Genomic DNA, 18,107 nt, shown 5'->3' on the forward strand with positions numbered 1-18,107 from the left:
AAATGCAAATTAAGGCTGACTTATCCGAGAGTGGACCCCAGTATATTCACAGTTCAGTATTTTTATGTGGAACATAACTTTAAATTATTTGTGGAAAATCTCCCAATTAAAAATTTTTTTTTGAAGAGCTCATCTAAAATATTCCAAAGAGTTTAGGAAGCTGAAATACAAATATGCAATGCTACTAGAGACACTAATGACTGGCATCTGAAAAATAGCTAATTTAGAAGCGCCATTTATTTTCCTTTGTGCTGATTGGCTGAATCCCAACCCCAGACTTTAGATATTAGCTTCTGAGGTAATGCTCAAGTTTCCATTGAGTTAATGCTAATTAAAGGATATTTGGTCTTAGATCTTTCAAAGGTGGTAGATTAGAGTTTCTAGAGGGTGTCTCAAGCATTTACAGATTTTACCTGTTCACAGGCAGCTTTGGTTTAGTTTAAAAACCACAGTGAAAATTGTAACTGTCTACTTAAATCACAATGACTATTCACACATGGTGTGATGATGCCTCGTTTCCTAAAACTGCAGTTACAGATTCCCGCATTCCACGAATGCGGTCATTATTCAAACATACACAATATGTGGCTCTAGAAATAAAGACATAAAAGTTACGTTGTGTAACAACTCCTTTCACGTTGTTTAAGGAGCTACAATAAGGTAAACAATTCAACAACGACTTCACTGTCTCACCAAGCTCTATTACATTTTTGAAGATACAATGTTATTGTCAAAATCTCATCCTGTTTTTTATACTTTTCGATTAATATGTATTAATAAAACCCCAGAGATGTTAAGCATTCACATTAATAGAGACTAAAATAAATTAATAGGCAATGCATCCATTCCAATTTACTTTAAAGTTTTGTAAATACAAAAGCCACGTGTGATTTTTTTTCTACTACCTCTTTAACTATGCAGCATAGTCAGTGAATTTTTAGGTGATCAATGCCAAGACCGTTATAAAACAAGGTTAATCTCCACACACCTCTGTGGAAACATAGCTCACAATCACCTGTGTAGGAGAGACTGGAAAGCAAACAAAGTGAAGATTTGAAACTGGAACTTCCACCACAGTGCTGACTATGAATACAAGGGAATACCTCCAGATGACAGACTGTGCAATGGGATAAAGAAAGACAAGTGTAGGCAGAACAGGGTTGCAGTACTGTAATTTGTTAATACATGCAAAGGGAATCAGATTAACAGAAGGACTTTTCCCTATCTATCAGGAAAACTGTCAGGACTCCTGGTCATATAACATTGCCAAAACCAGTTAGCTTGGCTACTGAAGAAATCAATTAGCAAATTTCTCTGCTTTACAAACTTTAAACTCAAATAAGGTTATGTTTGGTCCAACATCCTTCTCAAATCCAAGTTTAAACATCATAAGTAATTTAACACAGCTCAAGTAGCCACCGATAGTTGTTCCTGATTCACTCGTCCTATGCTGCACAATTAAAGTAATATTTACCTTACAAATCATCATTTCTAAAATACTGTGTGAGTAGCACAACAGGTAGCTGACTGGTAACTGTGCCACAGTTTTAAATCCAAGAATCTAAAATGTTCTGAGGTTTACAAACAATTTATTTCTTTCACTTGTCAGTTGTGCACAAATTAAACAAAATATTTCTGTTCTTTATTAGTTGTTCTGACATAATCCAAAAATTTAGATTAGATTATAAGAATTTGGAATCATTGGCATGCAGTTTTACAAAAACTTTTTTGTAGTAGCTTCAGTGGAGTATGAGATGTCATCAGCCAGTGAATCTCCTTTGCCAGAACAAGTTAAACAGTGACTGCCCAGCAAGTTGCAGAGGTGAGTCTTTCATAAATCAAACTTTACTGCAATGCTTAGTCAAATCAAGCCTCAAAGGGCAGCTCAAGAAAATAATCAGAGGCACCAAGAAAATTTGATGGAATATGTAGCAGTGTCTCGTAAAATACCTGAACTCAGTCTAATGGGAGGGAAAGTAGGCATAATCAAACCTTTGACAACTTAATCAGAACAAGAATTGACTTAAAACAGTGGAAACAAGCCGTAAATTTTCTCTAATGGGTTGCAACTGAAAAAAACTATTCATGACACGTTAGAAGAACATGACAAACTTGCAAATAACACCGAATCCACCCTCCAAGCTAACCGCATCTCAATACAATAAATAATCTCCAGGATGCGCTGGAACATGCCACACGAGAACCACGCCTTAACCCACAGAACCCAAAGAGCCGCTGCCAGCACCGGTGCCAAACACCGCAGGACATACATAGAGGTCCCGCGTTCATGTCTCGACACATAGCACCCATTACATTAGAACGACAGCTACCATGTCAAAAATGATGCTGATAACTTTCATGTTGTTACTGATGGAGAGGTGCAGGTTGATGCCACAACAAAGCAATGACATAATATACTGTAAATACAGCTCCTGTGGGAAACAGAAAATCACTGCCTGAGTACTTATAGCTTGACAACATTAATGAGGTTTCTACTGGTGATAGAGGTAGTAGTTTGGGGTCTAGTAGAACTCAAAATGTCAAAAATCTTTGGGTTCTCTACTTACCTCTGCTCAAAAGGTATTCGAAGAGAGACTTGGGAGACTAGATTGGTCAATATTGGGATTGCACCACGCTGTCGTTAGAAGATAACTTTTGACTCGACTTCAGTTTTTATACTGATGCAGCTGAAGAATGTTTTTTGTCTGTGTTTGAGTCTAAATGGTTCCTGAAAGCTAGAAGACCTGAGATGTGCCACAATATGAGATGTGTGATGTAGAAGGAAAGATGGAGAGAAAGGGGAAGGGAAAGAAGGAAGGAACGATGGAAACCGTCTAACTGATTTTGACAATATAAGAAAGAAAAGAATGAAGGGAAGGAAGGAACAGAGGAAGGAACAAAGAAAAAATGGTAAGAAAAAAGACAGGAAACAAGAATGTCAGGAAAGAAGGAAAGAAAGGATGAAGGAATGAAGCAAAGAAGCAAGTTAAGAAAGAAGGAAGTAAAGAAGAATGCAAGGAAAGAAAGGATGAAGAAAATGGGTGCAAGGAGGGAAGGAAGGAATGGAGGTTATAAAGGAAGGAAAAATAGGAATGTTAGGAAGAAAGAAAGAAAGAAAGAAAGGGGATGCAAAGATAAAAGGAAGTAGCAGAAGTTAGGAAGAAAGGAAGAAAAAAGAGAATTGTAGGAAAGAAAAACAAACAAATGAAAAAAATAAGGATGAAAGGAAAGACACAGAAGGAACGAAGGATGGATGATGGTGTCGGTGGATCAGCTGATGCGCTGGTGAAGACCCTGCTGTATTATCCATACATCTCCTCCTTTCATGAGAGACCAGACGATCTCCTAGACAACGAAATGAACGCCAAGACTTTTCACTCCCAGGCGTAAGGGAGTCACAGAGACGAACGGATGCTCAAAAAGGACGATTGGGGAAACTGACAACTGCAGCCTCAGGTGGCGTCCACTTTACTTATCGGCCCACTCATCCGCAGCTGACGGGATTAAGTTGGTGGGCAGGGAGACTGCTGTGACAACAGGAGGCGGAGGGACTGCAGGCTCGTGTTCGCAGTGAGCCGCACGTACGCAGTGGAACGCCAGCTAAATATCTCCTCTCAAGAGAAACAGTGAAATAGCACACAGGGTGGCGAGCTGAAAGAGTCTCATTCAGGTGGACTATGACCAAACACACAGGCCGTGTTTGCATAGGAGACCTTTGTCTTGAGCAGTCATGATGAAGATAGAAAACAAATACATGGATCCATGTGTGCAGGAGTAAACTTAAAGAAACGAAGGAGGCCGATCACATTCAAGGTTACACTTAATTGATTGGTGGTAAACTCTAAGAAGCTTTAAAACCTAAACCAAACAGATCAGTCAAAGGTTTGAGAAGTGGGAGAGGCCTCCATTGTTAGAAAAGAAGTGGAATAATGGAGGCTTTTAATTTATGTGTTTTCTGTCTGTCTAGAAGTCTTTTAGTACACAAGGTCAGGTGAAGAGTTTTTATAGACGGCTAGTTGCATTTTCTAACAGTTTAAGGCAAAAGGAACTGCTTTGGGTCAAACTTTTGACATTATGATTATTTGAGCTATGATTTTCATAGAGTGTATGATGACATATTAATGATTTTAAGATGATTTGATAAAAGTTTAATTATTACTTGGTTTTGCTTATCATATAACTGGGGATTTCCAGGTAAAGGCATTCTTCACTGGACTCAACTCAATAATGGAATTTCCCCATCAACTGCACCCAGTACATTTGCTATAACATGTGGCCTGTTGTAATAAGCAATAAATCAATAAATCACATGATAAAACAAAACAAACTCAATTTCCATTTGCATGATTTATAATTTTTTCTACCAAAAACATTGGTCTCAATAAGGTTTTTTAAAAGATAATTTTGTTTTGACTTCATAATTCATTTTATTTGTTATTTCTGTTGTTTTGTTTATTTATTTAGGATATTTTAAATGTCTTCCAGATCCAGTGTTAAATGTTCATTGGAATTTAAAATTTTATCACTACAAAAACACAAAATCTTACCAAGTAATTTTAGTCTAGTACCTAGAAAAAATTTCTTAATACACTTGAAATAAGACAAACTTCTTAAAAGTAACTTTTCAGCAAGAAATGGGTGCTTGTTTTAAGTAAATAATTCCTCAATATTAATGCAAAAGTACTTGTTCCATTGGCAGATAAATTAAGTTATAATATGAGGAAAATATCTTGCTAAAAGTGGTTTCTTGGGTCTGTTTTTACTCTTTCTGCAGGTCTAGAAGCAGATTTAAGAGTGTTTTCTTTTATTCCATATCATTGTTTCTCCTCTATTCTTATCTCTCTCTTTCCTTTTTAAGTTTGTACCCCACCACGCTGCTGATTTTATTTTTCTCTTTCTTTTACATCCATTTCATTTAATCCACATAAATCCAAAACAATTTTCAGTCAAAGCTAAAGAGTTTGTCTACAAGTAATTAACTGGATTCATTAAGAATTATTACAGTTGTTTTATTGGAAGAAGAAAGAAAAAAAATGGAAAGTCAAACATATTTCAATAATAATTTTAAATTGGGAATAAAAGCAGCAGTTTTCTTGTCTGTAGGATCTTTTTGATGCAGAGATGAAGTAGAATGATGTTAAGCAGCCGTTCTGCTCAACTAATTCAGTCAGAATGACAGAGTGGTACCAGCTGCCCTGTTGTCGTTAGCGTCTGCCCCCTGAGCTCAATGAGATTACTGAAAGGTCATTTTGTGGCAGAGCTGGAAACACAGTGCAAATTAAGTTTTTGTGATCGAGTTATTTTTCATCAACTTTCATTAACTTTAAAATTACAATAGTTGCATTTAGCTGGATCATTCGTCACAGCAATGTGGGATTAATGAAAATCCACTATTTTTTATTAATTTGTTGTACAAAGAGAATATATGTACATATAAACATTAAGAATGCAGTGAACTTAAAGCTCACAGCTGTAATGAAGTACATAGAAAAAAATCTACTTTTCGACGCATTAAAATGTGAACATGGACAATTCTGACTCGACTGATGAAACCCTAGCTCGACCATGGTAAAGCTCAAATATGACCAATTTTTAAGGAACAAAATAGAACGGAAGAGCAGAATTGGAGGACAGTTTATAGTGAACACAAAAGGTTACATCTTCTGCATCAAATCCAGATGAAGTACATAGAAGCTTGTTTTACATGAATACTTCCTTAATTTGATGAAAAAGTTCTAGTTCTATTGGCAGATTATTTCACTTATAAAATGGGGAAAATGTCCTGTTATAAGTGAAATGATCTGCCAATGGAACTAGAACTTTTTCATCAATGTTAAGGAATAATTGACTTAAAGCAAACTCCTACTGACCATTTGCATGAGACGTCACGGTCTCAGGAACTGTAACCTAATGTCGCTTCTATTTAATTGATTTCACTTTACAAATGGTCATAAGGTGCTGCGCGGCCGGCTGCACAAACAGATCAAGACTTGTCATTTTATTTTATAACTTTTAATGAGGAAAGTTACGGCAGCGATGGATAGAAATCATGGATTTGCAGCAAACATTATTTATAAGGCAAGAAGACCAATATTCATCTACATTGTGTTCCAAATTATTATGCAAGTGATATTTTCCCAGATTTTCTTAAATGGTCAATGAAAATGATGGTCAGTATAATTTTCAAGTCATGAACTATTACAGTACAAATCAAATTTTACAAAGCTCCTCATGACAACAGTATTTTTTTCAAAATTAAAAACTCAAAATGCACTGATCCAAATTATTATGCACAGCAGATTTTCTAAACATTTTATGGATTATAAAGAACTGCAAACGGTCACTCTTTGAATGTGCAGCATTAAGTGGTCAGATGTACTAAAATCAAAAGCTATTTCAATCAAAAACATCTTAACAGACCGAGTTACATGTTAACATGTTACCCCTTCTTTGATATCACAGCACAATTCTTGCATCCATTGAACTTGTGAGTTTGTGGAAAGTTTCTGCTTGAATTTCTCTGCAGGATGTCAGAAAACCTTCCCAGAGCTGCTGTTTTGATATGAACTGCATTCCACCCTCAGATCTTCTGCTTCAGGAAACTCCAAAGGTTCTCAATAGGGTTGAGGTCAGAGGTCAGAGGAGGATGGTGACCACACCATGAGTTTCTCCCCTTTTATCCCTATAGCAGCCAATGACACAGTATATTCCTTGCAGCATGAGATGGTGCATTGTCATACATGAAGATGATTTTACTACTGAAGGTGCGGCTCTTCTTTTTGAACCATGAAAGAAAGTGATCAGTCAGAAAGTCCAGATACTTTGCTGAGGTCATTTTCACATCTTCAGGGTACTCTGAAGGGGCCGACCAGCTCTCTCTCTCCCCCCATGATTTCGGCCCACAGCATGACTCCACCACCTCCTTGCTGACGTCACAGCTGTGCTGGGACGTGGTGGCCATCCACCACCAATCCACTACTGCGTCCATCTGGACCATCCAGGGTTACACAGCAGTCATCAGTGAACAAGTCTGTTTGAAAATTAATCTTCAAGTACAGCTGGGCCCACTGAGACCGTTTCTGCTTGTGAGCTCTGGTTAGGGGTCGAATAGTAGCTTCATGCACCGCAAGCCTCTGGAGGATCCTCCACCTTGAGGTTCCAGAGGCACCAGCAGCTTCAAATAACTGTTTGCTGCTTTGTAAGGACATTTTAACAGCTGCTCTCTTAATCCGATGAATTTGTCTAACAGAAACCTTCCTCATTATGCCTTTATCTACACAAACCCATCTTTGTTCTGAATCAGCCACAAATCTCTTCACGGTACGATAACGCTTCAGTTTACATTAAATATCTAATGTTTTCATATTTTGTCATACGGCACTACACTATCTGATGATTTTCATCAGCAGAGATCCTTTCTCTTTCCCATATTGCTTGAAACCTGTGGCCTGCTTAATAATGTGGAACATCCTTCTTAAGTAGATTTCTTTTAATTGAGCTCACCAGACAAACTAATCAACCAGCTCTCTGAAATTAATCATAGTGATTCAAAGAGCCCTGACACACAAAACCATCTATAAATTTAATAGCACAACAAAAAAAATTAATCTTTATGACACTTACATCCAATTTGCATAATAATTTGGAACACGGTGTACTTTATAAGTAAGTATGCTTAGAAAGATATCAAATATCTGATTATGGAGAAAGTATGCATCTAGCCATTGGTAACCATGGAGATAATGCTGCACCATCATGTAGCCTAGCATGTATGAAAAAAACTGGTTAGCATCTTGTCTTTTGTACGTTTTTAAGGCTGCCCCAGTTTGAGAGGAAACACCGTTTATGACATAACAATATAAATCATGTGGTGTGAATTCAGGCAAAGTCGGTAATTTGATCAACACATCAGTAGAGAGGAGGTACGGGTCGGTTTCTAAACTAGCTATTTGCAACTTCTGTAAACACCGCCGTCTATGAGTCCCAACCAGGTGTGTTACGTTCACAAACAAATTAGCTTGACTCAAAGAAGTAGAAGTCATGAATAAACTAGAAAAAACAACTTGGGAAAACTATTTCAGACGCTATGTTCAATACTCCCATCCCTCACTTCTGAGGTTAATCATGGCGCCTCGAATGATTAAGTGACATAGTTGCAAAGGTTAACATCTTGTTGAACTTGTACGTTAGTTTTGTCTTATTTCAAGTGAAGAAATTACACCAAAAGTAATTGGTAAGATTTGGTGTTTTTGAGTGTGGGAAGAGATGTTTGGCAACAATGCAGATGAATTTTGGCTCCAAAAAGGAGCGTCCATCCTCTGTATCATAATGTAAACTGTTCACAAAAGCAAAGACTTAGCTGTAGACAAGTCACTACCATCACTACTTTACTCTGTGCTTTTTGTGCCTTTAAACTTGTCAGTGATGCCTCATCAAAAGCATACCAGTCAGATTTGCTATTTATCTTCCCGTCAACTTGCTCCCCGTTTCTTAATTTGTAAAGATGGCCATTATACGGAACAGCGATTACATAAACAGGAACGTGTAAAAACTCTTCCACGGTTTAGGCCAAAGATTAAAGAGGCGCTGCGGGTGAAATCACAGGAGGAGCTTTAGAGGTGCAAAGCATCTACTGCAACAAAACGACAGATCGGTAATTCCACAGAAACCACAAAGGCTGGAAAAGTGCTGCATGCACACGCGCAAATCAAAATGGGGAAATGTTTCCATGGTCCCTAAGAACACAACAAAGCAAAAATACTTAATGAAATCTACAGCGGGGAAGAGACTGTGCTCCTTTAATCCTATTTGGAATAATTTTGAATTTATATTCAACTTAAAAAAGCTTGACAAACATACCTTAGGGCTTTTTTTCCCAGATAAAACCTTACCTGAGTAGTGTTATGATAATATGTTCACGTATTTAGCCTGAATATACAATTATTAGCAAAACTACAGTGCTAAAACTAAAAAGCAGATAATGTTTATACAAATATGTCCCATAATTCTTTTTACATTTGAACAAAAATTTATTCGTAGGTATTTTTCATCTTTAAAACAAACTATGTGGCCAGTTAAACGGCAATAAAGACCAAGACTTCCAATATATGAAAATATTTAAAATTATATACAATAAATACAGTTTCTTGTGCACAACATCAAATAAACATTATGATCTGATCAATATCCACATAAACCCAAACAATATAATAAATTGGCTTTTAAGTCAGATTGTTTGCAAACATTATAATAGTGAACTTGAATGGTGACAAGTTGATTTCAGCACAACCAAGATCATGACTACATAAGACACAAAGTTTGTTTTTATACAGCTAAATAAATCTGTTGCTATTTTAAAAATGTGATGACACTCATGTAATATTTTAAAGCAGGATTGTAATGTTGCAGCTGTTCAGCATACAGGTCATTTTTGTTGTATATAAAAACAGTTTTTTTATATACACAAAACATGAGTATCATTTTACTCATTTTTAAAAATTTACTTCACAATTCATTGCTGCTATTTATTTGCTTAAAGTTCATTTGTTTCAGTAAATATTGTTTATTACCCTTTTTTCCAGAATTTACATTTTTTTCTCAGAATTCTGACTAATTTCAGAATTTTGAATTCTTTCTCAGAATTCTGACAAATGTAAGAACACTGACTTTTTTCAGAATTCTGGCTTTTCTTCAGACTTCTTACCTGTTTCTCTCAGATTTTTATCTTATTTTTTCACAGTTCTAACTTTTCTCATAATTCTGACTTTAATTTCAGAATTTTTACATTTTTCTCAAAATTCTGACTTTAGTTTCTGAATTATAATTTTTTTCCCTCCGAACTCTGGCTTTTTTTCAGAATTCTGACTTTAATTTTAGAATTTTGACTTTAATTTCACAAATATGTATTTTTCTCAGAATTCTGACCTTTTTTCTCAGAAAATGTCAGATTTCTGAGATTAAAGTCAGAATTAATTTCAATTACTAAACTCTGTGATTAAATGTGATTAATTTAGTCAAATAACTTGTTAATGACTCAGAATAAAAGGTCTAGGACTTTTATCTATGCATCAAATGGAGCACTATAGTGGAGTAATGCTCCATTTGTGAAAGTAAATCTTTTGACAATTAGACAATAATTATTCAGAGCCACACTGCTGGACAGAAATTATTAAAATCCATAAATAAATAAAGGAAGTCCAACCGAAGGCGTTTTCTGTTTCTTACCATGCCGCTGACTCTGACGTCATGGAGTCGTCCCCAGTCATCTTCATGGCTGTCAACCATCATCATGGTATCATCCTCCTCTAAGAGCCACTCCGCCCGCAGGTCAACCTTCACCTCCTCCCCCATGGAGTGCATACCTACAGCTGGGTAAAGGCCCTCAGACGACACAGGAACCTCTATTGAACCCACCTAGACAAGATATACAGGAAGTAAACTTAAAAAATATCTGATAAATAAATAAAAACAACAGGTGTATAACAAAAGTGTGTATTTATTACTTTTTTATTTTAGAAAATTAAGCATTAAATGTCTTCTTTGAAATTAATTCTCATTTTAATTGTCTAGCATTTATATTGTCTGGCTTTATTATTAATATTGTGATTTTATTTTAATATTATTTGACTTTATTGTAAAATACATCTTATTCTGTGATATTAAATACATATTTTAATTCTATTTCAAAAATTAAATGAGATAATATACATTTATGAAGGGAAAACATTTCTAAACCAAAAGTACCTCCTATCTCGCTGTCTGTCCCTTACCATCTTTCTTTCTCTCTCTATGTATATTCTTATTTTTTTTAAAGAATAAGAATATATTTGGTGTTTTCACACCTGTTAGTCCGATAGATTCAGTTCGATTTGGAAACAAAATTGCAGCATTTATTACATTTTCAGTTGCTGCGGTTCACTTCCACACTGCACTGTCAATCAAACCAAACTTTTGAAAAATCTGTTCCCCTCCTCACCAGTGGTGGCGCTGTACCAAGAACCACTGAAGGAAATTCCACAAAAACCTCTTTTCCATGAAATATAAACCAAAATGGAGTAGCATCAGATATTAGTGGTTGTACAATTTCTCTGTTGTCTTTGACCCAAAGCCACAAGACATTTCTCCCACTAGCGCTAGAACACGCTAGTGTTTGTTTTGGTTGTATTTACCCAGAATGCCCTGCACTATTGTTCATGTCCTGCTTTCGGAGGAATCTCCAGTCCATTTTCCACTCACATAAACATTCAAACTGCATCAGAGTTCACTTCAACTGAATCCAGATCTATGTTTGTAGAGTTCACATTTTTGGTTCGCATCAGAGTTTGATTACGCCTCAACGAATGTGACTTTTTAGGCAAACAAACTAGAGTCGGATTAAAGTGGATCAAAAATGGCAGCTGTGAAAATAATCTAACAAAATCAGGAAGATAAGAGTAAAGAATCTAGATTCTCCTTTAAAATATAGTTGGTATAAGCTAAAATAGATAGAACCGTCTCTTTAATGCGTTTACTTATACCAAGACAGTATAATTTAGTAATATTTAATGTTCATTTGTTTCATGCACACATTGCAAACACTGAAAGCCTTGGGGAACACTCACCTCTCTGCCATTTTTGGTGAAGAAGACAGTAGTAAGACCAGCTTCTGTGTTTTCCGAGTGTATGCCGCAGCCAATGCGGTCACCACGAGCGCATTTTGGCCCAAACTGCTTTCCAACAGGGTTACCATTATACAACCTGTAAGACAAACACATTAAATAAATAAATCTGGTTAATAACAGAACTGATAACTAATTCTGGTTCTCATTTTACATGTAAAAGCTGACAAAGAAAAAACAAAAACAAACAAGGAAGCCCGGCAAATAATTGAGGGTTCAGAGCCAGACTGATAAGGAGGTTTTAAAACAATCAGGTACTCTTTCATCTGTATTCCTATAATCTTCTGTTGCATGTGGAGGATCCGTCATGAGTCAATGTCCCCTGTCTCGTCTGGACAGACTGCTCATAGATCATTACAAGGAGCTGCTTTTCACCCTACAGCTGTCTGTGTCAGAAAAACAAGCTTAGTTTCCAGTTCTACACAACTGAACTCTGCTGACATCACGAATCTGACTAAGCTCTCTAATAAACTGTAAAGCACCTCAAACTGCAAACAGCTGGTGGGCCACAGAGGTTTAGTCTCTGTGGGGTCAAACAGGATCATGAAACTAGTCTGCATCCAACAGAAGGAGAAAACACTAGAGCTGCAACTGACAATTATTGCAGTAATCGATTATGACAAAAAATACTGGCACATACTGCAGATTTTTCATTTAACCACTTCTACCTGTTTATACAATATACAAAATCCAATAAAAGATGCAAATAAACAATTCAATTCCTTTTTAAAATAAGAAAATAAACTTTTGTTCTTGCCTAAAAACCAACAGCAAGGCATTTCTTTAGCGAGCTCTTGATCATTTGTGACAAAGAATGAATCTGCATCAAGTCTATGGTTCTTTCCTCGAAATTGACTCAACCATTTAAACAATCCTGCTAGAGATAATAACTTAATCCTTATGTGTTAAAAGATTAAGTATTTATTTTGTTGTAAAACCAATACCAACTATCATGGCACAAAATGTGTATCAGTATTCCTCATTTTAACACAGTTTTGTGTAGAGTTCTCATAAAATTACAATTTTATTCTCGTACTATGAACAAACAAAAAAACACTCTTAGTCCGGCCCTAGACCTATTTACGGTGAATGCAAAATATTTAATCTCTTCCAACATGCAATATTGTTGGACATTTTGCACAAAAAATGAAAAATAAAAAACTATTTGCCTTCTGAAAAAGAAGAAGCATAAGAAGCTCATAAGTTACAATGGCTTACAATTTTAAAAAGTTTTACTTGCACTTTTTCTCTTTAAAATCACACAGACTGAGTAGTTTTGATTAAATGTTACTAATGGAGTTAAAAACTGAACTTGGAAATTGCTTTTTAAAACGTTATAAATGAAACAATCAACATTTTGATGTGTAACGATAACACTTGACAAAATATAATGATTCAGTTGTTGACTATATTTTTTATAATTTTGTATTTTTATGTTTTCATGATGTAAAGCACTTGTTGCTGAAATGTGCTACACAAATACACTTGATTGATTGACTTAGAACAATAAATCAATCTGCAACAACTTAGACATTAAGTTATTCAAGTTGTTCAATTTATTAATCTGTTTTAATAATCAGGTCATATAATGCTGGTGCCAGTGGATTGTACAGAGAAACCATTAAATATTATGAGATTCTAAACAGTATTGCAATTTATGATCCCTTGGGGAGGCATGACAGAAAATAATTAAGAGACATCGGTTTAGAATGACAGCGTCAAAGCGCTGAAGGATTACTGGTGTATTTTTGTGGATGTACAGCAGGAAAATGAGTTTGTCTAAGCTGATGCAGGAACCAAATGCTTCTCCACTGGGTAAGGAGATCTGTGGTCGACTTACTTGCCGTTGTCAGCATGGTAAGCTACAGAGTATGGCAGCCAGCCAGGCTGGTGGTCCAGCCTGTAGAATTTAGGCACCAGGCCCACCGCGATGGTTCCCCTCACTCCTGTGTCCACTATTGTTACCTACAGATGCACAAAACATTTACACTAATTAAAGGTAATTTATTCCACAAACACAATTCAGGTTTGCTTACAAACAGTTGGAAACTGATATTTACATACAAATAAGACACAAAACCCGTTCTCTTCTGTCTTTCTCAAACTATTTCCATTGGTACAACATTAGAATAGAGCTGCAAGGATTTTATTTTAGTTATTGATTAATCGGATAAAGAAATTTGCTCATTTAAGCATTTTTTATTCAATATTAATAATGCATAAAAAGATGCAAATAAACAAATTAAATTCCACTTTTAAATAAGAAAATGAACATTTCATTGCCTAAAATGCAATAACACAGAATTCCTTTAGTGTCCGCTTGATCATTTGTAGCAAAAGATTCATCTGCAGCAAAAAAATTACTTCTAATATTAACGTATGAAACGTTCAGGCCTTTCTGCTTGACTTAATATCAATTCATCTAGGATTAACTGATTAACAATTAAGTAGCAAAATATGCTTATTAGTAGTTTTTACATACTCCAGTTAACAATTAATCAATTATTGAATTAGCTGATAGTTATTTCAAGAATTGATTAATCATGATTAATACGATTATTTGTTTTAGTTCTACATCATAACAATTTCCATAAAAATGGTAGAAATACCTTTTACACTGTGTCAATTGTTTTCAAAACTTCTTGTTTTCAACAAGTTTCTTAGTCTAGTAGATTGCTGAAATTTTGGCCCATTCCTGACAGATCTATAGTACTTAAATAAAGCTCAAAGGTCACACCTTCTCACCTTCACACTTTCTATGTGACTAATATCATGGCTTTCTGATGGTCAAATGTAAAGAAAACCCAACAATTTTGTGTTACAACTTTAATCTAAAAGTCAGTGAGATCCAAAATAAGCTAAACAAAAAAGTGGCATCTTGGGATCATGAAGTCTCCATTTGGCTGACTTTCTCTGTTTCTCACTCGTCCTCTGGGTGTTTTCACACCTGTTAGCCCCGTAGACTTGGTTCAATAGGGAACAAAACTCCAACATTATCTACCTTTTAAGCTGCTGCGAATCACTTTCACACTGCACTGTGTTAAACAATCCAAACTAATTGAAAAGCCTGTTTCCTTCTCGCCTGTAGGGGCACTGCACCAAGAACTACTGAAAGAAATGACACAAAAACCTCTGAAGAAGACACTGAGTGCAACTTCATTCACAAAATGAAAACAAAACTGGAGTGGTGTCAGTCATAGGATTTTTCTTTTTCTTTGGTAAAGACCACATACCATTTCTCCTGCTAGCGCTAGGCTAGCACGTTTGTTTTGCTTGTATTTACCCAGAATACCTATTTCCTGCTTTTGGAGCAGTCTCCAGTCCGCTTAACGTTCAAATATGCATTGGAATCGCACCAGCGTTCACTTGAACCGAAACAAGACTGAGGTTTGGCAGACCAGAGTTCTCTTTTTTGGTTTGATTGTGCATTCACACCTCAAACAAACCAAACTTTCTAGGAAAACAAACAAAGAGTTTGAAGTTTTTTACATATCTAAACCATGGGCCAAAAGGTTTGGTGGTTTTTGTATCTAAGCTAATTTCACTAGTAACAACATTAACAATCAGCTACCCAGATTTACAGCCAAACACTAATATCACATGTTCACCTTGAGAGAAACCTTGGTTTCATGGAAAATATCTCAAAAATGTATCACATGTTTGGACCTTTTCTGTCTTCAATTCTTTATTTTCAGTTTGGCACTTTCTAGAAAGTATTCGGCACACTGTCATAACATTTCCTTTGTTCGTATGATTTAAATAAAAGTCACAAAAACATAAAATCAATCACATACGGTGCAGGAATTTGCTGGTAATGTGCCATTAGGTTAAAATGAGGGCAGAAAAAAACCTATTAAAGCAAGCGAAATGGAGCAGCTGTTCAGCAGGAATCAAAGCCTGAAGACCTGAAAAAACCAGAGGAGTACTGACAGCCGGGGTGAAACGGATTCCTTGTGAAAGCAAAACAAGGAGAAATGAGGGAAGCAGTGACGCATATGTCGACAGAAGTCTGACCTTTAGCAAAATAAATGCTCCCAAATTTCAGAGATATCTTGGAAACTGACAGCATGTGCGTCACAGAACAGAGAATAATGTAGCACAACCTCTGGGTTACGACCCAGGTAAAATCTACTTGTTCTAAATGTCAGGGAGATCCACGAAGCTCAAAATGAGACAGTCGTTTGTTATCATCGTTATTGAGGGGAAATTTGACATATATTTAATCTACAAAAAGGTTAAATGTGACATAATAAGAGCAGTGTGTAGAAAAGATGCACAATGTCCAGTCATGAGTTACCCGACTGGTCCAACTACCACTACTGAGCCAACTTCAGCTCTATTTTAAGTTAAAGAATCCACAGTCAATGTAAATAGTTTTTCTTTTCTCTTACCCAAACATTACAGGGATGCAAATAATTAATGAACTTACGATTAATCGTCGATTAATGGTTTATGAGATTACATTAGTTCTAATGGACTAACTTATAATGTCGCTAGCACGCCCCACGTTTGGAGGCCTTAGTCCTCGACGCGGACGTCGCGGGTTCGACTCCCGGTCCCGACGACCTTTGCCGCATGTCTTCCCCCTCTCCTCACCCTCCTTCCTGTCTGCCTACTGTCTAAAAAATACGAGCCACTAGCGCCGCAAAAACTCTTCGGAGAAAAAAAAAAGAAAAAAAAAAAAATGTAATGTTTTCTTATTATTATTATTCAGCATATTATGAAAATATAGGACGGTCGGGCCTCTTCGTACAAAAATAAACTCAGGTTTTTGAGTAATAATAATCTAGTGGATTAATTGATCAACTTTCGATTAACTTATTAATCAATAACTTGCATCCCTATCTGTAACAGAACCGATTTCAGTTTCAGGGCTAGACATAGATCTCGTTTTGGCTTAACTTGAAGTTCACATCAGGGTTAATGGAGGTCGATCCAGTCAGGGTTTCCTATGATGCTCCAGAAATTTCAGACATTACATGAGATGCATTTTTAGCCACGAAATGGCCAGTGAGCGTGTGCATGAGTAATTTTAACTAAGCAAATTACAATAAAACATAAATCTCACACTTACCCATACCTAATTTGGGGTAGTGGTTTTTCAATGGTGAGCTTAAACTCCTGGGGGGCTACTTTAAATTTAATATAAAGCTGGGGAAAAAATGCCAAAAATTGGACTGTAATGATTAAAATTGCTGGTTGGATGGAAAAGCATTCCTGGGCATAACCAGGGATGATGGTGTGGGGAATGTGGCTCACCATACCATGCATCAATTGGAGTTACAGCAAATTAAATATAAACTAAAGTGATCAGTTCACATCTGGCAGCTCAGTCGCAACACGTCAAGATGCCTCACCTCAAAGTAGCAATTTCCCTTTGATAAAGGATGGCCAGCCACATAGCAACCCACTTCCTCGGAGTTCCCTTGGTAACTACAGAGAGGAAATTACAGGTTAACAATAGGCCCAGTTTCTGTTTGAGCTAAACATCAGCTCACTGAAAACCCTTGATCGAAGTATATTCACCAACATGGTAGACAGATGTAATGAGAAATAGATCTAGCCATTATTCACCAGGATAATAGCCAAAAACATATTTTTCACAGTCTGCTTGAAGCATTTCTTTTGCATATTAGGATTTACTTGTCTACTGTTGTTGATTTTAACTTGTAAACAAATATTACATTATGGCAATACAGAATAAAACTTCCACTTTTCTATTTCAGAGCTTCTTAGGATCCTCAGACACTCAAATCAGAAACCTTTGGAGACTGCTGGAGTTTATTTTTTAAGAGAAATTCATGAAAGGTGTGTTTCAACAAGATTTAAAAATAAAACACAATTATTAAAACAGGAGTTTTTATTCATTTTATAGTCATTGTTACTGTTTGCAGCAGACTCCTTCAGACTTATAACCAGCCGTTTGTTCCAATGTTTTTGTTTAGCAATTAAGCAATTTTGATAACTTTGACAAAACATTGTCCTCTTAGCTTTCCCTAGGTAAATTTTTCCAAATGCGTTCTAAAGCGTTAATTTATTTCAATTGAATAAAGTTTAACATCTGCGTTGAAGTTTTGGTTCCAGCATTTAGGAATTCGTTTATGTTTATGCTCTTATTTTGAAGTGGGTGAAGACTGTTCCTCTCCTTACATTCTCCACCCATCCTGCAGTGAAGCAAATAACGTCTATTCTGTACCCAGAATGCACAGCAGTCTAAAATCTACTGATGTCCTGCGTAATTTCTGTCCGTAGGCCTACCGTTGTCAATTAGGCAAAATTAGTGACAGTGTTAGCAAAACTCAACAACTTTTGATCTGTTCCAAAGAATCGCTTCCTGAAGTGCAACCGTACAGATAGGTCTGCAGTGACATATTTGATCCTGTTGAGGGCGTTTTAACACATGTTGTGTCTGACAGCTGGAGATTATCACTGTGGTGGTAATTAGCGCTT

The 18,107-nt window shown here is 36.2% G+C and overlaps 1 protein-coding gene across 1 annotated transcript in view; it reads right to left on the reverse strand.

Moving 5' to 3' along the window:
* spryd3 (SPRY domain containing 3) overlaps window positions 1-18,107 on the reverse strand; it is a 49,715-nt gene that overhangs the window by 29,574 nt on the left and 2,034 nt on the right. The window contains exons 3-6 of the mRNA XM_032559592.1: window positions 17,015-17,090; window positions 13,498-13,622; window positions 11,601-11,736; window positions 10,225-10,413 (exon numbers count right to left, since the gene is read on the reverse strand). Of these exons, the coding sequence (XP_032415483.1) occupies window positions 10,225-10,413; window positions 11,601-11,736; window positions 13,498-13,622; window positions 17,015-17,090 (526 nt within the window). The remainder of the gene's footprint in view (window positions 1-10,224; window positions 10,414-11,600; window positions 11,737-13,497; window positions 13,623-17,014; window positions 17,091-18,107) is intronic.

The sequence above is a fragment of the Xiphophorus hellerii genome, chromosome 1 (genome assembly GCF_003331165.1).
Source record: "Xiphophorus hellerii strain 12219 chromosome 1, Xiphophorus_hellerii-4.1, whole genome shotgun sequence".
NCBI lineage: Eukaryota > Metazoa > Chordata > Actinopteri > Cyprinodontiformes > Poeciliidae > Xiphophorus > Xiphophorus hellerii.